Raw genomic sequence first — 21,538 nt, 5'->3', positions numbered from 1 at the left:
ATACAGGAACTGAAGAAAGTCTGGTGATACTTGAGTCATATTGGGATTCTCTAGAGCCAATAAATATTGAGCTGATTGTGACTGTTTTGACCTTACTTGGAGCATGTGGATAGATTTGGATTAAATTTGCGTTATGGGTGTCCTATAATCTGTGACTATCCTCAGGCATATATAATGCTATAAAACCAAGATATGTTCCATGTTAAATTTTTTTAATTTCTTTGAGAATTTTTGTTTCAATAATTTTTTTACAAAAACAAAATATACAAAAGATTAAATCAGTCAAATGGCGTTTAAGTTTTGTATTACTCCTTAAACAATGTAATAGGATAGAAGAAAGTGATGTTGTACGATTTATTTAGTTGCGTCTGACGTACACACACACAAATATGTACTTGGGTTGCAGCTACCTGAGGAGATGCTGATCCAGTGGAGTGCCCGGATGACTAGCACCAGCGGCTATTGCTACAATAAGCGGGTGTATAGCAACAATCAGGTTTTCCGTTCTTCCAGAATTGTGCTGTCCACTAAGGTATTGTATACCATATTATATCCATGAAAAAATGTAACATTTACCCATCTAGCATGTTTTTAATCTCTTTTATTTCTGACCATGTCTCGCCTCTTGGAGATGTTGTAGACATGCTCCATAAGGAAGTGGTGTGGAGAATTTCGACATGCTGCATAGTATACTAAATGTGTTCAAGAGGCAACGGGAATATCAAGTTTCGCGGATTTGGAGAGTCCAATTGTCAAGAATTTTTTATAAAGTTGATACTCAAGTTCCTGAAGTATGATAACATTTCTAGCTGTATTTATTGTATACTTTTTCAATGTTCCCATCTGTGATATCTTTACAATACGCTGTATAGCATTAAATAGAATGGTGGTTGGACAAGCATCTGCTGAGCTAAAGCTTGGAGTTTTTCATCAGCAGTGCTCTTAATCTGCTCTCAGTCTGTGCGGCATGAGTGATATAATGAGGAAAGGTCATTGCCAAGCACAACTCTGGGGACCTTAATCTTGATAGAACACAGTTAGATTGCCACCATTGAGTACAACCATGACTCCATTATTATCAAGAGCCTGTTTCATATTGTGTGGGGGCTATATGACTGTACTCTTGCTTATATTGAGTTTCAGATGATAATTCACTAACCATTGAGTCAAAATAATCTTATAATTTTAGGTAATAAGTTTATTTTAGCCTACATTGCTCGTAGTTATGTATTAGATTAGTCATCCACTTGAGGAAGAGATCTGTCGCAGATCTAGAAATGTAGTATGATTGATTTCTTGTATAATGAATGATGACAGTATGGCTACATTTTACATTTTATAATATAATAATACTGTTTAAATTACAGATACTAGACAGAGCAGACCGGCTGAGGGACACACTGATCCATGAGCTGTGTCATGCAGCAACGTGGATTGTCGACGCTACATCAGACGGACACGGTCCCAAATGGAGAGCATGGTATGTTTATATTAATGTGAAATGAATTGCATAATGTCAATGTTGAGTTTAGCTCCAATTCACCTTGGATTTATAAATATGACCTTGAACTGAAATCACAAGTTAGGAGTGGAAAAGAAATAATTACCCAGAAAATAATATCAGTAATATTCTCCGCTATGAAAACTCATTTGCATTTTCAGTCATTATTTTTATGTTTTTTTGTAAAAAATGCTCCACCTCTATTCATGATAAATTACATTACTCGACAATCATTTATCCTGTGACTTTTTTCCTGAAATTGTAAATGTTCGTGTGGTACCATCACTGGTATGATATGGAAACTAATTATTGGCATATCCAGAATTTTCAACCCGATTCTCAAATTTCTTATCCTAATAGGTTCTTTTTTTTACCTAAGTATAATTTAAACAAAATCACTACAGAAATTGAATTTTATGGCATTTTTATCAAATGAAATCAAATTAAATTTTTGTTATTGTCATAAAAATCACAAAATTATTGACAGTCACCTTTGCAGCTACAGCCAAATCTGTCTTTGTTTTAAAAAACAAACTAAAAGCTTAAAAAAATTAACTCTCATAAGTACAAATTCTGGTTCCAATACAATTGATTCAAATTCAAATTAATTCATTGGGTTGGATTTGTGGATCTTCTAGAATTTTGGTCAATAAAATTTAGATTGTTATAGATTTTGTGTAAAAAATGTTCTCAGTGAATAGGGAGGGTTGTCTAAAAGCCATACGTGGTACACAGCTCAATACAATTATTAAGGGATCACTTTTTAAATAGTTTGTACTTAGTTTATTGTTTGATATCTAACACTTTTTTTTATGTTTAAAGCTTAATACAAAACATTAGGCTTTAAACATAAATACACAGGCAGCACAGAATACTTTTTTAATATGAAATATGGACGTCCAACACCTCATACACATGACATTGGGCTGTTAAACTACCATTTCAGGTCACTAAAAGATCTGTTTGATCATTAATTGTTATTCCGCCCAACACTAATATTGAGCCCCCACCAAACAGAAGCCTAGGAGTTAGGCAACAGTTAACAAACCGCTAATTTCTTCTTCTCCATACTCTAACACGGCCATTATTACCAAAAATTTTAAATTTTGACTTGTCTGTTAATGTCACCTTACGCCAATTGCCAACGCCTATGGTTTCTTGAGAATTGTAATCTTGCTCTCTTATGACGTGTGGTTAATCGTGTCATGGACAAGTGTCCTAGATCTCATTCCAGCTTCCCAGAGTAGATTCCTCATAGTTTGTTGTGATATATACGAGTTCTAGTTGGTTGACTAAGGTCATTTAGCAGTTGAAACCCGATTACAAAGTGCATTAACTCATAAAAATCTGTCTGCTATGTGATTGGTGGACCTCAAGCGACCTTGTCCTGGTCTCATGTGAAGATTGCCTTGCTCGTAGTACCGGTTCCACAATCTTCAAACCACTGAATGACTCGCAACTAAGCGCCCACCCCCCATCCCGTTGGGAAACTCCTATGTCTATCAAAATGACCACTCTACTGACTTCTGTATCGGACAATAACCATATAAAACCCACAATTACAATGAAAAACAAACAGAACAAACATAAAACATCAACTGATCAACATCTAAACTGATACAAGTTTAGCTAGTTACAGAACTACACCTGACTTTTTCTTATCTCATTCTTGTTTAGACCTGATAAGCAAATCAGCATTATTTATCTTTAACAGAATTTATCAAGATTTATCTTTATCTCTCATAAAGCATAACTCTTGCAGCATTTATATTTATCCTACAACAAGCAATAGAAGTGATTCCTTGTTTTGAGGTGTATATTTTTCAAGAAAACTTTTTGGTCATATTTTTAAACTGACAATAACAAATGATTATATACTTTTAGAGAAATTATGGAGTGACTATTAGCCTGTTAGAATTTATTAATTCCAAATTCTTATGTCTTGTGTTGTATAAGTGATTATGACTGTGGGGTATTAATAGTTCTGGATCTTAAAAATTATATCTCAATAAATAAAAAAAGTACAGATATATGACAGTTTGAGTTTTTAAAGTTTTAAAAAGAGGTTAACAGTGTTCTAAATTATGTGAATCGGTAATTATTCGCATGAACTTTTTTTAGGAGAACAATTATATTATTAATTTGTTTGCATTTCCTCACACAATCAGCCCATACTTAAAAATAGACTGAAAGAAGGCAAAGTAAGAAGTGTTGTCACATTTGTAATGGAAACATTGAGTAAGTTCCTTAAGGAGAATATTACTTATGATAATTTTGCAGATATATGCATGTCCCAATTCAGAATTGTATCAATTAGTGTTTTTAAGGATTTTGCATTACTAGATGAAATACTGTGAAAGTTTTTATTCATTTAAAAGAAAACCATTGCTCTCAAACCAATTGGTGGCTTCTGAAATGACATATTGTATAATTAAATTAAGTTAGTTTAAATGTTTTACCAATACTTAAAAAAGTTGTGTTATCAGCATACATGAGTGTCCCCTGTACCCGAGACAGAAAAAGGTAGGTGATTAATACATATGAGTAACAGCAGTGGGCCAAGTATGGACCCCCGAGGTACTCTATATTTCACTGCAGCACCCTTTGTTTACAGAAGAGACAAGGCCAACTGCAGGTTCCTGGAATTGCCTGTGATTAAGCATTGCCATGACTAAGCCATCACTACCAAGTTCACTTACAAGTGCATGTGTTGTGGTTACTAATGAGATCACTGTTTGCAGGGCAGACAAGGCCAACTGCAGGTTCCCAGAATTGCCTGTGTTTAAGCATTGCCATGACTACGCCATCACTACCAAGTTCACTTACAAGTTCATGTGTTGTGGTTACTAATGAAATCACTGTTTGCAGGGCAGACAAGGCCAACTGCAGGTTCCCGGAATTACCTGTAATTAAGCGTTGCCATGACTACGCCATCACTACCAAGTTCACTTACAAGTGTATGTCTTGTGGATACTGGTGAGTGTCACTCTCCATTCAAACTTTCTATTATTGTGTTTAATTTTGTTCATGGTTCATAAGTTGTGTAAATCTGTAGTCATGATAGATTTAATTATATAAATTCCCAAGCAATATAGTGTGTGTGTGTGTGTGTGTGTATTAAATACAATTGCTTTATTTTTATAGTTTATTGTAATACCTGATCATATATGAACCATGACTTTGGTATTAAAATCTATACTCTGTCCAGAGAACTTTGGGCTCTAAAGGTTTATGCACTCTCATCAACCCAATTGCTCTTTCACACACATTAATAGCTTATAATATTTGAAATTCTATTATACTTTCAAATCTTCAATAACAAACTTAAAAACAAACGTTTGTTTATTTTTGTAGGTTATATAGCTCTGATTGTCTGATTAACCTTGCAATCTTTCACTAAGTTCTCAATGTGGATTGGTTAGTTTTATTAATTCCTATTTAATTTAGATAGTTATACTAAATGTGCAATTTTATAAGAATATTAAGAGAATGAGGTCGAATCCAACATACTTTAGAATTAATAAAGCAAACTTTTCATTCTGTTTTGCTGTATTTAAATGATAATACTAGTATTTTAACATTTCACTCTTTTTACGTGTGTAGAGTTATTTACATCAATAGTTTCTGTATTCCATTATACCAGTTGAGTCAGGATAGGCAGGTAGTTGAAATGTTGTAGGCAGCTGTGTTAGTGTGTGTGTAGTGAGTTGTAAAGGGTAAAGGTCAAGATTCTCCAAACAGAGTTTAGAAGTGGACCACTTATTTCAATATTAACTGTTAAGTGTAATACCACTTGCATCCTGTTTTTTCCTGTGATGCACATCTCACTACAAGATAATCTTTCATAACTGTCTTCTAAATTCCAATTCACATTGCATCAAAAACATGGCTAACATCATTGCAATCATTAAATATTTTGACTTCACTATGTTCATCACAAATTAAAACATCTTAGTCAAGAGATGTTATACTTAAACAGTTTTATTAAATTACTGTACTCTTTGTTTAAAGTTTGTTGTTGACGACGAAAGGATTGGCTCTTTTCTTTCCCTTCTTTCTGTCCTTTATTTTTGTATGTACTAGTCTTTCCCCACTTGTAGAAGAGAATAGATTCCAATCCTTGAAACGTTGTGTTACGCCTTTTGTAACCATAACAATGGCAAATGTCTGAAATCCTGTTATCCTGTCAAATTATTGTGTTGTGTTGACAGTGTGTTTAATTTTCTGATGATTTTTATAATAGTGAGAAGTATTTTAGATAAATTGTATATATTTTTATTTTGAAATTGACAAAAAAATTATTAACATTATTAAGATGAGTTTTGCCCCAACACTGTAATGTAAATCGTAATTTGACATTTAGAGCATTGAAATACAAATAAAAAAGTTATAATTGTACATACTTGGTTCAATGATAAAGACTTTGTACAAAATAATGTTGGGCAAAATATTGGAGAGGAGTGCTCAAACATTAGAAAGTTAAGTGATCTGTGTTTTATTTGAGTAAAGAAAAAATACACTCAATTGCAAATAACAAAGTAATATAGCTTAACATCTTTTTAAATGTTTCGGTTTAACTTTGTTGACTGCAGATGGCACTCTGAAATATTTAGAAGTTAATAGTGTCAGCAATGTTTCAGTATAGTTTGAACTGGAAGACTGATAGTTTTTATACTGTCTATGCAACCTCTTGAGACGTAAAAGTAATTCAAGTATAAATGTAGTTGTCATTGTTATTTTATTTAACCTTTTTCTTAAGTTTCATAACTAGTATTTTTAAGAAAACTTTAAATATAAACAATATATTGCCCACATGTCACAAATAGATAAGCTATGTTTAGACTGTATAATAGTTTGCATAATAGTTTCCAAACTCAAAAAAGCTATTAATATTTTTTACATGAATATAAGGTAAAAGTATGAAGTAAATTTTTCAATATCTCTTCACACAAAAATTTTATGTTTCAAAAACAAATTTAATATAATAGTTTAAAGTGAGGTTTGGATTGGCTGTAATGGATTAAATTTTGTAAAATGTGTAGTTAAAAAATCTGTAATAATAATGTAATGGCTACTTATTGTTTTATTTTATATCAATGTTATGCAAGGATTATAATAAAGTAGTAGAAAAAAGAACAAGCGATACGTGCTGATTACCTTTATTTAGAGTTAAAGTTTTAAACTTTTCAAGTTCTGTTTAAATTTTATATAATATAGGGTGCATCAGTTTTTTTTTAAAGCAAATGTATTGAGCAGTGAAGGTTTTGTATCTTTAATTTATCAGTGGTAAGAATAACTTTCTAACCACATTCATATCAAATTCCCAGGTTGAAACACGATTAAAAGAGTTGATTTATGATATGAGAATCACAGACTACTATTTATTAGGGTTAAAATTAAATGTACAAGAAGGTAAAACTTATATTTTAAGTACACGCTGAGTAGAACACTGCAATAAAGTAGCACTAGAGCGCTCTGTTCCACTTCCGTGTGTGTGCGTCGCATTTTGATATGACTGAACGTGTTGAGCAGTGAGCAGTGCATTTGCATTAAATTTTGCCAAAAACTTGGCCATTCAGCATCAGAGACGGTTACTATGATATGGAAAGTTTATGGTGATGTGTCTATGGGCGATAACCAAATAAAAGAGTGGTTAGGTGATTTAAAAATGGCTGCATATAAGTGGAGAGTGATGACCAATCTGGCAGGCCTTCAACGGCCAGTAACGCTGAAAATGTTGAATGTGTTTCCGAAATTAAAAATTCCTTTGAAAGGAAAAAGATTTGACGATGTTGAACAAATAAAACAAAATGCTACGAAGGACCTGATAGCCATTCTGCAAAATGAATTTAAGGAGTGTTTCCGGAGGTGTGAGGAGCGTTGGAATAAGGTAGTGGCTTGTGGAGGGGAGTACTTTGACGGGGACCAGATTGCCGTTGCCACCGAGTAACGTCAGTTCACGCCAGACGTCAAGGTCGGTTACTTTTTGGACACACCTCGTTTGTTTATAGCCATTGTACACGTAGATATACTTTATTATAAAGTGGTCTAACACTCAAGCTTTAAGTATTACCATAAATTTATTTTAAAGGCAAATGTACACTATAACTTAGCGCCTTCAAATAGTGTTTGGTTATTTAATATACCTAACTGTCCTGTAATTGTTGTTTATAATGTGACCCTAGCAGATTTGCTAACCTTGGAATCTGCATCTCTTACATTCAGTGATTCAGGAAAGCTTATCCAATGCACTCTGGTCAGTGCTTGAGATAGCTCAACAGTCTACGTCTTTCTCTTCATTGTAAAATCTAAAGTACTCTAGAAGTCACACAGTTACAGTTACTCTAGTACACAAGTACTCTAGTTTGGCATATCACTCACACTCACATCTAAAATTTATATTTTTCTTTTGGCTGTATCAAAGCCAAAGCATTGTATTTCTCAAATGGTCTAAAACAGCTGTAACTGCCTTAGTCAATAGATTGCCTGTTACAATGATGTGTGGCTAGCAACCTTTAACAGGAATAAAATTATCGAATAACGACAAGACTGGTAAATGAGACCTAAGGTGAATTGTGTGTTCCAGTATTGGCAGACACTCCAAGTCGCTGGACACAGACCGCAAACGTTGTGGCTACTGCTATGGCAAGTTCCAAGTATTCGTGACGGCTAAGATGTCAACTGCCAGTGCCACCAGTGGTTCCGACTCTGTCAGGACGCAGCGCAACCCCACCGGCTTTGCACTCTTTGTCAAGGACAATTATGCAGCCATCAAGAAACAGCACAATGTTCCACACGGCCAAGTTATGAAACTTCTGAGCCAAAAGTTTGCAGAAGTAAAAATTAACAAACAGAGTACAGATGAGCAACCATCATAGTTGCTATTTTTGTCGCATTAATTTAAAATTTGACTTACTTTAGGTTTGTAAAGTATAGGGTAATTATTAAGAATGTACAGTCATATAAAATGTTCTGTAATTCGTAAAGACAACTGTGATGTAACATCACTTTTTAGATTATTTGTATATTTCAAATTTATTTGATAATTAAAGCTTAGTTTTAGAGTGTTTGTTGGTGTTTAATTTAAATTATTATTATTATTATTATTATTTTAAAAATCCATATTATGAATTATTTTAATTTATTTTCTTATGTTATTCATTTCATCAAAACTTGATGATATTTCTCCAACGTAGTGTATTCTGAGCACTATTTTCCTTTATTATCTCTTTGAGTGCCTTAGGATCATGTATGGCAACATATTGCATGTTTCTGTTGTTGCAATTCAGTTCGTATCTATTAGATTTGAAGTAGAGATTTGAAGCTATTATGAATTTACGGACGTCTTGACATAATTTTTATTTCAATATTTGAAGCATACTTCTATGAGCGGTTTATAGCTTTTATCCACCTATTTAAATCAATGTCAAATATGAGTATTTTTTATTTTTTGTTTTAGTATTTCTTTTCTAGTTTACTACAATTTAGGTAATGGAACAACGGTTGACTTTCTAGCTACAATAAAGTAAGCTCAATTGATTTGTAAAGCTCTTGATAGAATAGTAGAAAATGTTTCTTGCAATATTTTTACAAAGACATTTATTATGATAATAGAGAATTGACCTTTAAACTTTATTTACCAAACCGGTTGAGTTACTTATTATATCCAGTTATTATGGTAACATCTCAGTTTTTGAATGAAATATATAGAGAAATTCTTCTTAAGAAAGAATTCCATCAGCCACTCTACTTGTGGGGGTTGAAATAAGAGAGCATGGAAATTGTTAAAAATCCAAACTTGAGACTTTTTCCACTCACTATAATTTTGTTAGCTTAATAAAATTTAAAATAAAACTGCCATCAAAAAATTTTCAAAAAGGCGTCATCCTGCTAGATATGTACAGACTGTATGTTTGAAAATGGTGAGTTTCATTCTCCTTATCGCTCTGGCTGACGTAGATAAAACTGTTATTTAGGGGTTTTACGGTTGGTTACAAGTGTGTAAAGATAAAAAATATTGTGATGAGTAAAATGATCTAGGATAGGCCTGTGTCTTAAAAAAAGTCTCCAAGTAAAATTTTTATAGTTTTTCATTACCATAAACAATTTTCATAAGGTTGTAGAATACAGCAATTTTGTTGTTGTGGGAAGACCGGTAAGAATGATATTTTATATCAGTGAAAATGAAATAATTTATTAGTACTAACATTGTTACTGTTTTTTGGAGAATAAATTTTATCCTCTAAATAATATACATCAAAATCTTTTGGAAGCAAAACAATTGGCAACATTTAAATTTTTTATTAATCAATTTTAATCAAGTACTGTTGGTTTGCAGGGTCTAAATACAGATGGTACTCAATGAGGCATGCTCGATAATATGATTTAATGATATAATTATGAAATGATTTTTATATGCTGACATTATGTATTAATAGTCGCGAGTCTGGTTTTCAGCCTACATTAAACTTCCCATTTCTATTTAATTCAATTCAAATTCTTTATTCAGTGATATAGGCTAAATACGGTGTCATAACAATGTATCTTATTAATAAATTACAAGATACATGGTTTTCATATGTTTAGTGGTCTTTTCCTTTTCCAGTCATTCCTAGTATGACAAGCTCTTACTCTGATAATTCTCTGTTGAGTAGTGACACTAACAGAAGAGTTATTCTTAACTTCTAACACTACTCTGCATAGAACTGAAGGCATTCTTTGTTATGTGTATAATTTATAAAAGAACACTACATTTTTCTGTGTATTTAGATGATTACAATATAACAACAAATGTTTGATGGCATGAAAAATATGATCGGTGATTAATTTTTATGACTAGATTTAAGTTTGTGTATATTAAGTTTTATATATATATATATTTTAGGTAATTAATTCTTTTAACTCTCTCCCAGCCGAATTACTGTTTCTGGCACTACTGGGCTGAATTATTTTGGCCGTTTTGCCACAGGAGACCACTTTTGTGTTTTTTTTTTTTTTTATTTTAACAACTCTGACTCAGTCAAAGCTAATACAATATTATAAAGACTATTAACCCTTTAAGCGTCATGAAAAATTGGACCTGATCTTTGAATAAGTTACAATTTTTTTAAATTTCCAATGTGTAAAGTTAATTTTATTTTTGTTTCTGTATGTCAAAATTGAGTTATTTAAAGGTAAATAACATTTGTTTAGCCCTTTTTGGATTTGCTAGGCTAACTTTTGAGAATATCGTAGAATAGCAGTATAGTTGTCACTAATTTTTTTATCATTTATTCAGTAAGTAGGGGAATGAAACACAGTTTTACAGATAAACATATACTATATTACAAACTAATAAAATTATTTAGGTCCCGGGTGTGCGAGTGTAGACGGTGGGGGGGGGGGGTGGTCGGAGTGAGTGTGAGCGTTGCAGATGTGGTTGGCTCAGGCGCCAACTCTTGCTCGGGCAGCTGAATAGGACTAAGAGCGAGAGGTACTTTGGGATTACACCGACCACACCCAGACATGAATCGTTATTTGACATTTTGCTTCTACTGATAAGTAGATTAGCGTAGAACAATATTTCGTCAATATAAAACAGGAATTGTCTTAACGCAAACCCCTCCCCATCCTCAGACAGAGGTCAAAGTCGAGCGGTCTAGTAGATAACGTGACTGCAGAGTCTTGCTGCCCATTCAGCTGGTGCGCCGCATTGTTGTACTTTCATGCTGCAGTGTCTGTCGAGTACGTTGCTTTGTTGTACTTCCATCTTTTACTATGTGTGTAATAGATTAGTGATAGGTGATACTATGAGAATTTGGGATTTACCCAGGAGTGAATAGGGGGCCTGCTGTATATAATATTAATAATTTACTTTAAAAAGAATAGGACACAACAGAAAATTAGCGATAACCGAAATACATGTGCGTGTACCGGACGCTTCTCACTAACTAACTGCCTAGATGCCTTGACGGGAGCTCCCGTCAATGACTTTGTGAATGGCGCGGGACCACGCCCGCTAGACAGTGTTTGGGCAATTAGAAGCCACTGCCACTCCCATTGTAATAGAATTCGAGGCAGGGCAACGCGTCTGTATGTCGCATGACTACTAGAACCATCTAGTGGCAAAATATTCAACTAACATATCAGTAAGAAAATAAAGAATGCTAAAACGCGGATCCACGGCAATAACGTTTTGAGCTTGTAGTGGCCCTCCGCGGATCCGCGTCAATAACGCTGGAAAGGTTAAATCCTGTTACAGTATTGTAAAGACTATTAAATCTTTTTTAATATGGTGGTGTGTGAACAATTATTAAGCTTATGGGTTAAACTAAATCTAAATAAAAACCTATTTCTACAAGAAATGTTTGTTTGTATTGTTATATAAAAATAGCAGTTTTTATGCCTTTTACATATAACTGTGAAAACAACATAATATTGTGATTTTAGTGAAAGAGTAGTTGCAGAATATTGAGTTGGAAAGAATTGTGAAGAAAAACTACATTTCTATCAATGAAAACATTGATAAAACATTTCATATGTTACTCCTAGATAACATCCCTAGGTATGAAAACATTTAATAAACGAGGACAAAAATAGTATCAATAGATATTTTTATTAGAAGTTGTAAAACTAGCCGTAGGATGGCAGTACAAAGTAGAAAGCAATGATAAAGCAGTTTGTGGTTTGTGCGGCACACTCTCTGATAGCCTGGGAGAGGGTTAGTTATAAATATTGTTGATTGTCTTTCAAATATTAAAAAACAACGGTTGTCAAAGTAAATGCAGATCAGTTACAGAGTGGACAGAAGTGGCTTCAACAAATAACTAAGAGTGCGATGCGTTGTGAAATATGTTTAAATGTTGAGATTTTGTTAATTCTACTTGTTTTGTCTTGTTGTAAACATAACGTTAGTGAGAATTTACACAACGAGTTGTTCGTGAAGCTCTGAATATATTGTGGAGTACTGTTTGCAAAGATAATGCACTGAAGAAACAACTATTTTATTCAGTAAGAAATGGTCCAATGATGATTCACAAAGAAGATCCAAAGCGGGGCAACCTTGATTTCCATTGTTGAAGAAAACATTGAATGTGTGCTTTCAATTTGTAATTACCTTAATCTGTTCCAATTGTCAATTTTAATTAGATGAATTATTGCAGTTGAATCTATTTATGAAATTCGTTTGTAAAAAATTCTGTTCCGAAATTGTATTTAAGTTGCTGATACGAGAATAAAAGTTAAGGACTAAATGTATAGCAGATGGAAAAATCAGCTTAGAATTATGGCTGATTGTATTAGAGTTTCAATATCTGTCCTACCAGTTTATAATTTTTTGGGCAGCTTTTTCAGTTTTTGTGTAACTGAGTAAAATCACATGCACAAATAATAATAAAGATAAATTTGTTTATTTGTTGTAAAACATGTTACATTCATTGACAAAGTATGCTACTTTGGATTAGTCTATGTGTTGATTGGATGAACCTCGTACCTCATATCATGGGATAGATATAAATGGATAATATTTCCATACTGTGACCAAAACACAGTAAAATATAAATATGATGAAGCGTTAAAATAATTTAAATGGTTTAGCTTTTCATGTGTTACAAAGCTGTGATTAAATTTTCCTTAGTTGGGATGTTGTGTTCAAAACAATGCATACTAATTTCTACTTACTTAACACCAATAGTTGATTATAAAGTACTTAAACACTACTAATTTTTCTGCTCAAACATAGTCAATAAATGTTTATAATAGACAAATAAGTTCTAAGGCTATGATCTCCTTGACAATTTTAAATTGTGTAATTGCCTCTTATCATCCTTCAATAACTGTTTATTATTGCTGACAGTTCTAAGTAATTGTAATAAGTAAAATTACTACTTCTGCAAGTTTGCCATGAATTTTAGTCATATTGTTTTTTATAAAAACTTTTATAGACCTCATTTTGTAGTTTAATTTTAATTTTTATCATATATGTTAAGAATATGAATCTGCATTTATAAATATTATAATATATATATATATATATATATATACATATATATATATATATATATATATATATATATATACATTTTACTTTTTTATTTGACGAAGTTGATTGTTTCATCATAGTAGAGAAATCAACTTATACAATTCATATTTATTCGGAATTGTCTTTAGAAAACTCTTATGAATAATGGTCTGGTTAGATTAGTAGTAACATGAAAAATTACTAAAATTTCTGAAACAAATTAATATTGGTCTACGCTTAACTCTCTGAGTAAACAAGTATTTCTGTTTACTGCAACCAAGTTTATATGTGCAGTTCAATTTTTAAATTCAATCATATTAGTTTCATCATGTTTTCCAAGTTATATTGGTGACCTATTTATTTTCTAGTCACCCGATTGATGCATGCAATTAAAGTTTTACATGTGTACTCTTGATGCAGATATGCATATTTTGTGTGTTAACAACTAATAATTACTAGTTTAAGACCACCCGTCTAAGTACTAGTCTCGTTATAGTGAAGTTTATATTTAAAGTTTTAATTAAAATATACTTTATTCAATCACACTTATATACATAATACTATTCATAAAAAGTATATCATCAAAATTAAAGAAATACAATTTTTGTAAGTGTAAGTTACATAGAGTGAGTAGAAAATGTTAATTTATAACAAGAAAAGTACTCACAGTAGTTATTAAAGATTAGCTAATTAAACATTTCTGTTGATAAAGTTATCGATTTTATTCAAAGTTCAAATTAAGTAAATTATTATTTTATCCGATATCATTTTATGTGATGAGATTACAAAACAATTTTACAGTACAAAGTGAAAATCGGTTTAGAATATACGCCCTCTTTAATATGATTAATTTTTATGTCTAAATAATGTGATGATGATAAGATTAAATTTTCTTCTTCTTTTTTTACTCTTACTGGTTTTGCATAAATTGTATTGGCATAAGTTTTTATATAGATATATTTTTTAAATATTTATTTTGCCCTAGATGTTTAATGAACAACTTTTATCCCATAAGTAATCATAAGATTTTTTGTTATAATCTTGTTAGTTTTATAAATGACAATGAAAGGACAATGCTTGGTTGTTGTTTGTATATACATAATGCTTGTAAAATGTAAAGTAATAAAGTCTATTTTTACTTTTTAATAACATGGCATTAGTTTTATTTATGAACCCATTCAGTGTGGAAATTATTGTTTACATTTAACTCGGACTTTGGTCATGGTCACTAAATAGATTTGCTTCTTTGTGATTTCACAGTTTAAAGTCAACTGTGTTCTCTATCAACTAGTAAGACGTTATTAGATGTTTGTTTTTAACCCACTTCTTCTTAAGATTAGTAATTTTAAAATGTGTTTCTCTGAACAATGGACACCCCTTTAATATTTTTTCAATATATATATCCCAAAAATACAAGTACCATACAATAGAGACTTTTATGTAATTTGATTTCCACAAGGAACATGTTGGATACAAAATGGATGACTGCAGATGACAGTCAAACTACAATGGTTCGCATAAATAAATAATTTTAAAATTGTACAATAAAGTTATTAATCTAATTCCTAACGACTAAAACAAAAACTTTTGTGATTACAAAATTTAAAAACTATATCATCCCAAAATTTCTCGTAAAGGTTTTACTTTTCACAGGATATAAATGCTTGAAGGAAGTTTATATTGCATTCTTACGGAGTCTGGTGCTGTACTCTGATCACCCTGTGCCAGACCCTCATGGTTTGTAAGTTATAGTCATATTCATTTTTATTTTGAAACAATGGGGGTTGTAAACTTCAACATGAATATATTTTATTGTGATTAACTTTGATTCATATTTTTATTAATGCCAATTGTTAAGTGTTCTATATAGCAAATATGTAATTCTACTTGGTAAATTCTAAATCAGGTGTAAAACAAATTGAAAAAATTAAATGCAAATTGAAATTATATTGTAATGAAAAAATTACAATGATAAATTATTTGCAATCCAAAGAAAACTTTGAGTTCGGAAATAAATAAAACAGAAACAAAGTCATATTGTTTCTATCTTTATAAATGCTGTACTCTTATGCATTCTAACGCTATTTCATCTGCCATATGAAGATGGGATAGCTCCCCTAGGAATGCATGCAAAGGATATTCATCAACTATATGACACATTGGTTGCAGCTCTGCAGTGACAGGGTTCATTGGGAGCCTGACCTCACCTAAACTTCCAACACCCTACAAACATCAGTACGAAATCTATTTAATAAAGTACATTACATATAAGGAAGTTGCACATCATCCAATATATCTTTTGGATTGGGAATTAAGAACTTATGTTTGCTACTGAAAGCTTCCCAATACATTATGCAGGTGTTTTGGGATGAAAATGTATTCCTTTTTAGGTAACTGGAAGTCTGTAGAGGTGGGTGGATGTTTAGACTTCAGCCAATCTCTGTCATGTAGGAAGTTCTGACAGATAGGCAATTCAGGGTTGGCCAGAATCATGCCATATTCTTTTAGTAAGACCTCTATGCTACCGTGATGTATATCAGGGGTGCGATGTTACTAAGCATATGGATCCAAGGAAGAGGAGTGGGTATCATCATAACCCTGTTAAGTTGTGCATCAACTCTTCTAGTATACAAATAGTTTAGCCAGACAGGAGTACAGTATTCAGCTACGGTGAGGACACGAAGGAGCCTCCTCAAAGACTACTCAGCAGAAAGCTAGAAATGCTAAATAAAATAATTAATGAGTCTTTGGGTGTACATTAGACAATGTTGATCTCCCAGTTACCATGATCAAAGTAATTGTATTTGTTGAAACAATGTTAAATAAATCTATTGACAAAATTTTCGTTTTATATCATTGTCTGAAAAAATTCAAGCTTTTTTATATTATTAGGTAATATTATATTTTTAATTATTATTATATTGATATATAAATCATTTTAACTTTGAACAGTTTTTTAATTGCTTAATTAATCCAAGTAGCAATCAACAGTAGCAGGTCGGTTTGATTCTAAAAGAAATTGATTCAGCTGTTCTTTTGTAGAATATTTATCTGTTTCCTAACTCTAATGCCATTACCAATCACAAACTAAATAAATTGCTATATAGTTTAATTTCAATAAATATCCTAAAAATGGTCAAAATGCATCCACTCTTTAGTTTCTTCAAATAATGCTCCACAGTTGCGCATATTCAAAATTAATCTAATTTTATGGCAAGAGTACCAATTAATTTAGTATTAAGTCATATTGTACATTTCATTAATTTTTCTTTAAACGAAAATAAACTTCATTGTATTAATTTAGGAATGATTATTCCAATTAGTACTAATAGAAGTAAAAAAAATCCTCCAAGATTTTACAGTTAGTTAGCAGAGAGTGACAAGAATGTTTGAATTTCAAGATATATACAGATTTAATTTAGATTTGCACATTAAATTGTGTAGTCAAAACCACCATTCTATTGATTATAAATACATTTTTCTGAAATACATTTGTGATATTAAGTGAGAATTTGTTATAAAATGTTAAAAAGTTAAACGCAAAACTTCTATGTAACATTAGAATTTGCACACAGAATCTACGTGAAAAACAAGCATAAAGATAGAATTGTTGGAAATTGACAGTAACTGATATGAGTGACAAGAGAAGTCTCTGTCGGCTCAGTTATCACAGGAAGTTGTCTGTTTCAGATCTGACCGCTGCTTCTGAACTCTGACCTGGTACCAGTCAGAGCCCAGCTTCCATCATGGTAAGATATACTTTCTATAAAATATTTCAAAGTGCTTTTGAAATACTTTTTAGTGCTTACATATAACATATAAAGTAATCTTGAGATAGATACATAGAGTTTAAGTCTATTACAAAGTTCATATTTAAAATTTGTATATAGAAAATGTATATACTGCTATAAAACTATAATTTACATTTTTATGGAAAATAAGGGGTACAAAATTGTAAAGGAATTTGCCCTCCAGTTCCAAATAAAATTGCATTTACAGTACAACTATACAGTACTTTTTAATTAAAGTATAATAAGAATAAACTATTTGTAATGTACATTTGAATTTAATATTAAAAAATCAAAAATGTATCAAACAAATTTAAAAAAAGAAACAACCATAATGTTTTAATTGCAATTAAGAATTGTGTATCATCTGTTTTACACATTACAGTATTTGCTCTTAATACTAGATGTGAACTGTTTACAGAATTCTATTGCTTGTGTTTAGTGTTTACACTTAACCAGAAATAAGGATTATGTTGAGAGTTTGAAGATTATTAACCGTTCAGCTGCCATGCATTTGAGCCTCAACTAGCACACTATTTTTACACTTCATACAGACTTCTAAATTTTGTATCCTGCACAATTATTTTTGACCAAAACGGTGTTATACATCAATTTACTCAGAGGAATAAGCTATATTATACAAAACTATAGCTTAAAGAAGATATAACCTAAAACACACAATCCTCTATGACTGAAATGTTAAAAAATTAAATTGAATGTTTATATACACTCACTTTTGACAATCATTAACAAATTGCCAAGTAACACAAAATATCATAGAGATTGATTTCAATTATACTTTCGGTAGTACAGTTACTGTATGTGCATGTCACAAGCCTGATGCTGGAATATACATTGACAACCTGATGACAGTGTTGTAGTCTGTCTCTTATCAGAAGCAGCTGTGGACTAGGGGGTCAAGTTCACTGGCTGATGGTAACTAACTGGATATTACGAGTAAGAACCAGATACCTGGTTCAAATCCAAGTGAGCAATAATAACTTTTTTTGCAAAAAAATAAAGTTATTGGAACTTACTATTTAATAGACTTACTTTCCAAAATTATTTTTGCACATTTTAGTGACTGCTATGTTAGAAAATAGTAACAATTGTAAGTGTGGAGGGTATGCCCGTCATGGAGGTGTATTTTGTACAGGGGTTTGTCAAAGATGGGTACACATGCGATGTATCAACTTGAAATACTCTGAAGTTAAAGACCTCAAAAAAAGAGAGCTGGAAAAATGGAAATTTCCAGCTTGTCAACAAGAGTCTAATGAAAATCTGGTAAATATTAGTAGTTCTGATAAAAACTACGATTTTGAGCTATCTTTGTCTCTTGCTGCCGATATAGGGAACGCCCTTTTACGTGAAAATGAAGTTTTAAAACAAGAACTACATAACATAAAAAACAGCAAATCATCTTGTGAACTAGAGCTTGAGATCGAATTATGCTACAAGAAGAAGAAATAAAAGAATTTAAGGAAAAATATAATATCATGGAAAAACAATAATTAATTGGTGAAATAAACAGTTTAAAGGATAGATTAAAGACCGAGCAGCCTCAAAAAGCCGAGTTTATTCTTCTTTGTGATCAAGACAAGGAGGAAATCAGAAAGGACTTGTAAAATTCTAAAAATAATTGCAAATCTTATAAAATTAACAAAGAGGAAGTGACCAAAATGTTGTCCTCAATTGAAAGCTTGGAAGAAGTAAAAAAAATACTGCAGGAGCACAATATTGAGCTACAGACTAAAGAAGAAAAAGCTGTATCCGAGTGTCTCTCATGCTTTCCTTGGCCTAAACCATTCAGGTCTAAACTGCAAAATCAGACCTGGCCAACAATAATAGTTTTATTAAGGTTTTTTATAGAAGAGGTGGTTCAGCAGTACAGAGGAAATCTCTAATGCTTTGTGATACAACAAAAAGACCATTTACAAATGAAAATCCCTTTGAACTTCTTTCTCTCACAGACGATGAATCGGAGATTTGTACCACCAATACTGATGATGAAGTCACTAACCCCCCCCCCCCCCTAGAATGTTGTTGTGAATGCTTTGTTCTGACAGCCATGGTAAAGATATAGCATGGTATATTAATTAAAAAACCACCAATATATTGAAGTTGGTTTTGTGAGGCCTGGAGGAAGAGCTAGCCAGGTTTTAGATCATAAGAACATCGATGGAGAGGGTTTGAGAGCAAGAATATTTTAGTGATTTCCTGTGGCACTAATGATGTATCCTTTAATGAAGCTCAGCTGGCGATTGACTCCATAGCTGACACTTTAAAACGATACATTAAGAGAAGAATAGTTTTGATTGACCTTCCTAATCGATATGATTTGTTATATTGGTCTTGTGCTGATTATGGAATAAGAAAAAGTAATGTGGTCCTAAAGAACATTTGTGAAAATTTCAATAATGTCACTCTTGTGGAAGGCTACCAGAGACCTCCATACAAGACATGGGATGCACTTGAATCGTAAGGGAAAGCTGTGGTTGGTGTGCTGAATATGTGAGATAGCTGCATCAGTGGTAAGGGAGAAGATGGATTCATCATCACCCCCTACCTAGGATTTGAACATCAGCGAGAAGTTAGCAACAGTGGAGGTCACCACAACATGCTAACATGTTGGAGGCCTTGAACAGTTAACATGAACGAGACCTCCATCGGGAAACTCACCACTGACGGCCCAACACCTGGTGACTCAATGTGCCACAAGAGGGATAGTGTGAATAAGTCTAGTTTGTCACAAATTTGTTAGCGCTAAATTAAGTAACATTACTTTAGGCATCATAAAATTTAAATATCCAAATAAATTAGAAACAAATTAGATGAGTTAGCTATTATATTGGATGATGCCAATTGTGATATTGTCCTTATAAATGAGCACTAGTTACACCAAATGGAAGTCTCATTGTATCAGGTTTTACATTGGCTGCTGCTTTTGTAGGGCCAACCCAAATTGTTTTCCTTAAAGCTGTTTGTATACTTGTAAATATTTGTAATGGCATTTTTATATCTGTATACAGGTATAGGTCTCTTAGCTCCAACTATCAAATGTTTCCAGCTTACCTTGATAATCTTCTGTTATGTACAAAAGAAAAAGCCTAAATGTAAAATTTTAGTAGGGGGATATTTAAATATTGCATCTTAAAGAGTGAAGAGCAAGAAACTGTAATGTTTGTTAACCTTTTAAAATAATTTTATCTGTATTGTGTAAAAAATATCTTTCAACAAGAAATAACAATATATCTACAGACTTAGATCAAAGTTTCTACAAAAACTGTATTTTGAAGAAGAGGATTTCTGATCATTTAGTTTGTTTTGAATTAATTACCCCTTATAACGTATCTCAGACTATCAAAACTTCTTATAGAAAGTTAAGTGATGAATCTCTCCCTCTTCTCCAGGTGTATGAAATTTAATGCATAAAAGATTACTTAAAACCTACAACTTGCAGCAATGGACTGCTATTACAAAATTTATACCCGACAACAGCCTTAAGTCCAGACAGGAGAAAATGAACCCAGGTGTTGTCACTGCATATTAGTCGTGAGCACAAACACACATTACACCTGCACAAGTGATAGTGAGTCACTAACAAGAAAATCAATGTTAGCATTTGCTGTGGTATCGCGGCATGTCATCTAAACAATGAGACAGGAAGGAGTAAGGGTTTAGGCAGCCACTTCCCGCCTTATGTTTTCGTCCTAGACCTCAATGTGACAGTGTGTATATGAATAGGTTGAGGTTTGTTTGATTGTTAAAATATTTTTATGTTTCCTAGTTATTCTTTCTTTACAATTGGTACTCAAAGTGGCCTAACCTCAACCAAAGGTTGACTTAGCAGTTGGTATACTAATTTTATATATGAAGCCTCAACTAGTTTGTGCTTAAATAAATTCTCCTTATGGTGTAGTATGTTATAGGATTTTCAGACCAGCAATTTTGAAAAGTCTAAAATTGCTCACTCTTGTCTTATTACAAATTCTTCATACTTCTTCCAACTGAGCTGGAAGGACTATTTATAACTGGATTAGGATTTCTAGTCAGTTATTTTTTAATTATTTTAGCCAAAGTGTCTTATATTATGAGATTTATAGTTGAATGTTTCAAATTTGACTGCACCTTAAATTATGGATAATGGAATTGAAACAAAACCAATTACAAATATTGTACCTGTTTTCTTTATGGTGCCTTAAGTAAATATTCTAATCATACATATTGGTGGTGTATGGAGCAGTTGTGTTG

The 21,538-nt window shown here is 32.1% G+C and overlaps 1 protein-coding gene across 2 annotated transcripts in view; it reads left to right on the top strand.

The window, feature by feature from the left end:
* Positions 1–8,570, top strand: part of LOC124357666 — a 32,217-nt gene extending 23,647 nt beyond the window's left edge. For both annotated transcript variants that reach the window (XM_046809648.1, XM_046809649.1), the window contains 4 exons: positions 407–532; positions 1,368–1,480; positions 4,370–4,477; positions 8,088–8,570. In XM_046809648.1, coding sequence (XP_046665604.1) covers positions 407–532; positions 1,368–1,480; positions 4,370–4,477; positions 8,088–8,379 — 639 coding nt within the window. In that variant the 3' untranslated portion in view covers positions 8,380–8,570. The remainder of the gene's footprint in view (positions 1–406; positions 533–1,367; positions 1,481–4,369; positions 4,478–8,087) is intronic.
* The last annotated feature ends 12,968 nt before the right edge of the window (positions 8,571–21,538 follow it).

The sequence above is a fragment of the Homalodisca vitripennis genome, chromosome 3 (assembly GCF_021130785.1).
Source record: "Homalodisca vitripennis isolate AUS2020 chromosome 3, UT_GWSS_2.1, whole genome shotgun sequence".
NCBI classification, from domain to species: Eukaryota; Metazoa; Arthropoda; class Insecta; order Hemiptera; family Cicadellidae; genus Homalodisca; species Homalodisca vitripennis.
The sequence above is the reverse complement of the archived record's forward strand: the minus strand, read 5'-3'. Positions and strand labels throughout refer to the sequence as shown.